The 5,000-nt window shown below is 39.1% G+C and overlaps 1 protein-coding gene across 2 annotated transcripts in view; it reads right to left on the bottom strand.

Annotated features, from left to right (window-relative positions):
- Nucleotides 1–5,000, bottom strand: part of LOC106812295 (gelsolin, cytoplasmic-like) — a 16,512-nt gene that overhangs the window by 10,773 nt on the left and 739 nt on the right. For both annotated transcript variants that reach the window (XM_014816133.1, XM_014816132.1), the window contains exons 2-6: nucleotides 3,295–3,369; nucleotides 2,990–3,055; nucleotides 2,593–2,723; nucleotides 2,205–2,310; nucleotides 762–872 (exon numbers count right to left, since the gene is read on the bottom strand). In XM_014816133.1, coding sequence (XP_014671619.1) covers nucleotides 762–872; nucleotides 2,205–2,310; nucleotides 2,593–2,723; nucleotides 2,990–3,055; nucleotides 3,295–3,366 — 486 coding nt within the window. In that variant the 5' untranslated portion in view covers nucleotides 3,367–3,369. The remainder of the gene's footprint in view (nucleotides 1–761; nucleotides 873–2,204; nucleotides 2,311–2,592; nucleotides 2,724–2,989; nucleotides 3,056–3,294; nucleotides 3,370–5,000) is intronic.

Here is a 5,000-nt window from a genome sequence, read left to right on the forward strand (position 1 = left end):
ACACCATATATATTCTTATATAGATGTCGCGCGACCAAGGCAAGGCCCCCAAAAAAATACACAAAACAAAAAGTTTAAAATTGCAATTACATTATTTTTATTTCATACATGTCCGCGTGGTGGCGCCTATACCTCCGTATGCCATCGAGTCAGAGCGATGGCTCGCGCATTTTCTCGGTGTGTTGGTTCGATTGTTTTTGTAGCTCTATTGTCAAAATTACGCGACAATAAACGAATTTATTAGTTTGTAGGTAAAGGTCCGTAGGACGACTACTATATAGATATAAATGGGCTGAACTTGCTGCCTTATTTTCGTATTTTCCAGGTTTTGTATCATATCTTCTACAATAAATCGCCGGATCTATCTGTCTAAGGTCGTTCGACTCAACCTGAGTCAGCCAGTGTTTTCCCATGACCAGCTCTATGTGGGGTGCTCCAGGGTCGGTAACCCAGACAACCTCTACATCTTCTCTGAAGATGGCAACACCAACAATGTTGTGTACCAAGAAGCGCTGCAGAACTGAACACAAGTGAAATTTTTGGGACAGATTTATAAAATTAGAATAAGGTCAGTACAGCCGTCATGGCAGACTAAACTCTAGCTCTTTTCTCCTTTATCCCGGGCATCGCCGGGTAGACCAGCTAGTTGATCATAAGAACGGAATTACAATTAACTGCATGCATGGAGCAAATCTAATTATGTGTGAAACATGGACTATAGTTAAATTGTATATACATGGTTTGCTTTAACAACTTCTCACCTTGATCTTTTCCATGCGGCCGCACTGCTCTCCGTACCAGATATAGATGGTCTCTCCCATGTCCAGGATGAACACATCTCCATGGTTGAGAGATGCGCAGCCCAAGTCAACCTATCAAACACATCGCTGAATTATCAATACATCACCAAAACTCTATCACTACATCACCAAAACTCTATCACTACATCACCAATACACTATCACTACATCACCAAAACTATATCAGTACATCACCAAAACTGTATCAGTATAGTACTGTAGAGTAGTAATGATATATCCTATTTAATGATTTATATATACACACGCGCGCCGCGCACGCACACATGCATGCACGCACACACGCATGCACGCACGCAAGCACACACGCACACACAAATATATATGATACTATCTGTGGATTTCTACATGTTGGAAGTTAATTGTAATCATTGTCTTGATATAGATTCGCACAAGAGTGTGAAATGATATCAAGCATGATTACATAATGTCTAATTTATTTTAGAAAGTTCATAATTATTATAAGAAAAAGACATTTTTCATAATGGCAATAGAGCACCTATGTATAAAGCATGTCTGGTCAACAGTGTATGTGGCCAGGCCAATTATTAAATATTTGCCCTGTGGATGTTTTCCCAGCTGCCCTGCATTCAGCATGTAAACATACAGAGGCTAAAAGATTCTAGGGTTTCAGCAGCTGGTCTGAATCATCTACACGTGCCTATCCCTTGATACCACGTACTGTTTCCAGCACAAACACACGAACATGAGTTACATTGATCTATGTGGAAACAGTATAAACTTATTTCCACATTAAACTTAATTAATTTGATTATTAAATTTTTTCACACCAACCACTTATTTCCACATTAAACTTAATTAATTTGATTATTAAATTTTTTAGCAACTTGAGCTAAGATGATGAGCCAAGATGAATAATTTGACTTTGACCAAAGCTGGACCAATCAGGTGCTGGAGCAGGTTTGATTTCTTATCTAAAACCTATATCACACACAAACCACGTGATACCACCACCATAACAAAAAGTGCCTTAAATCAATTGTGACACCACAGTCAATTTCCACCAACACTCAACAACTTGCACACAACTTGCAACAACACGCAACAAACAACTTGGCATCTAATATTTGCATTTTTAACCCTGCATGCATCGTCAGGGAAAACTCGGAATTTAAATTAAAAACTTAACTGAAATTTACGTCACAACTGCAGTGAGTGTTTGCACATGTACACAGAAGGGAAAATCACCTAGGGCTGCCATTACCTGTTGCACAACTTTGACAACAATTGACACTTAATTGACACGAATTGATAACTTAACTAAAATTTACGTCACAAGTGCAGCGAGTGTTTGCGCATGTAAAAGGAAGAGCAGCTGCTTAGCGTGTACATAGAAAGGAAGAGGACCTATAGGGCTGCCCTTACCTGTTGCACACGGATGTTCCTCTTTCCCTTACACTGCATCAGTCGTGGTTCGTACACCTCTGGTGTCACGTGCTTAAATCCTGAAGCCACGCCTCCCTTCAGATACCTGCACATAATATAATAATGTACGTTATACTATTATAGCCAGAGTCACGACTATCATGCTAGTTCAAACAACACCGAGTTACTTTAGTTAGCGTAAGTGAGGTTACCCTATATGGGTATCTGGTGGAGCATATATTTGTTTATTTGTTTTATAAAAGATGATGCATTTAACATCGATAATTTATTTGACTGAAGTTTGAAACAAAAGAGTCACGTATACACGTATAGCCACAAGTATGGTGTCGAAAATGCGTGATATATATGATTTCTGTGGAATACTTACTTGACACCCTTCTTGAAGTAGGACATAAACCTCTTCGATTCATGGAATTGCACCTCGCGGTACTGCACCGGTGCGCCACCTAGTGAGTCGTCCAGTTCAACGGTCTTATAGGCTGCCACACCTTGTTCATCCTAATTTACATATTTTCATTAATGAAGATGAGTAAGAAATTTCAAGGTTAATTCATGACAGTTGAGTTATATCAACAATTTAAGTTATAGTTAATCATTTGAGTAATATCAACAACTCATATACATATCTAAATTATGGGGCACATTGGAGTTTCGATCAGTCTTTCTGCATTATCACATTGTAAATAAAATAATAATTAAATAAACTAAACTATATTAACTAAAACAAAATACTAACTAGACCAATATAATATGTACTTAATCACCTGAGATGTTTCTGAACCCAGCCAGAAATGAATATCCCATTCAAGATGAGTTTCAACCAATCGTGTCTGAAATAACAAACAAATTTAAGAACATGCACGTATACATTTATATGGTATCACGCACATATTCACATCAAACAAGAATATTCCAAAACTATAACTGTTTGCCCAAATTCAAACAGGCACTCTCCATGATACGTGAATGGGGAATTCAATGTGCATTGTCAACAACTACATTAGATGACTGATTAAAACTCGCTCTAATTTAATTTCCTATTTTTAGAGAAGTCTCGATAGAAGCTCACCTTGAGAATAATGTAGGAGTCTCCTTGATAAAACTGTCCAGTAAATTCTGTTGGCACGGGAACTACTTGCATTTGCTGCAAATGAAAGTTAAATACCCGATAACTAACCATAATCACCAGTGCTAGTTGTCAGAAGACATTCAATTCCATAGTTCAGAAAATCTGCACCTTTCAAACTGTATAACAGGTTTGTTGCATGCAAGGCAAACAATCCATCAAGGGCCCTATGTAAGACATCACTGATCAGGTATTTCTCATTTGATAGATGTTGTTAATATTTACCCCAAAACGCCGCACGATAGGAGAATTGACCAATTTTTTGTCTCCAATTCCTCCCATCGTATTCTCCTCATATAGCATGACCACTGACTAATACCTCACTTGCTACACTAACTCATATTTGACTAATCATTAATTAAATTCAGTCCGTTTACTTGCCCTGTTCATACTATTGCAATGGACATCAACACATTACTCAGTCTGGTAATTACACATAGTGAGGTATATATGAACACATGGTAGCTTGGCAGGGGGCCATGCAGGCTGTGTGGTGAGTCAATGTATAGCAATTCTCTACTCATGAATAACAAGCACAAGAGTTGCTTTCATAAGAATTTATCAATGATATGATCCCAAGCCGGGGTGGCTCATTATGTTCTGCATTTACAACACAAATATGCTCGGGTTACAAACTAAATAATGACGAGAACATACGTCTAGACAAACTGTAACCAATTATGCATATAGGCAGACTTAATTTGTAAAACCATATTTTACTACTTGATATGATGGAGGGTAACTGAAAAATTCAAGGGTGTGTTGGTACTGAGCATGTTGCATATGTCTGGAGCAGCTGGTTGCTGCATGGGATGAGGGGGGGGGGGGGGTTCAGACACACTGGTACATGTGCAGTCTAAGTAAAAGTAGGGCAGGGATGGAAAGATGATATCCTTCAGAGTCCAGACCTCCACCTACTGCGCTGCTCCCCATCCCTGTACTAGTAGTATACAGCTGTGGCATTGGCAAGCAATAGGGGTGTGGGGGAACTTGCCCGAACTTGCATAGCACCAGAGGTGTGACCGAACACATACTTTAGTGAATTTATTAGAGAATGCTGGTGAATGACTCATGGCGGTAACGCCTTGATCGTAGCATGTGGAGCCGGCTTTGTCAGAACTGGTTGGAAGTAGATTTGTATATAGGTGTAGCTGCCCTTTATAACACCTAGAATAATGTCGATTTTTTGAAAAAGTAAATAATTTACTGTCACTGTACATGTATATGTTACGCCCCACCACAACATCTAGCTACATGACTCTATATAGTCCATAACAGTGTAGTCCAAATCCACTATACAACAGCTAGGTCGATCTGCACAGTGAAGTATATTGCACTAAGTACTATAATAGAGCTACACGACCCCATACTACTTACTAGACAACCCAGAGTAATACCAGGAGTGAATATAAGAACAAATATTGTCTTCATTCACTAGCTCCTGCTAATACAAGTGTGGAGATTTCGGGGGTGTGTAACTCACATGGGCAGTAGCCTAGATCAGGATGGATAGATTGAACTCAGAGTATAGAGGGAATAGCCATATATAGACTAAGGACAGGATAAACTATATAACGCCTGTCGTACCGTAGTTGCATGGCTACCCCTAGGGCCACTACACAAGTATATGACACAATGCACTGCAGTAT

Source organism: Priapulus caudatus, unplaced genomic scaffold (genome assembly GCF_000485595.1).
Source record: "Priapulus caudatus unplaced genomic scaffold, Priapulus_caudatus-5.0.1 Scaffold631, whole genome shotgun sequence".
NCBI lineage: Eukaryota > Metazoa > Priapulida > Priapulimorpha > Priapulimorphida > Priapulidae > Priapulus > Priapulus caudatus.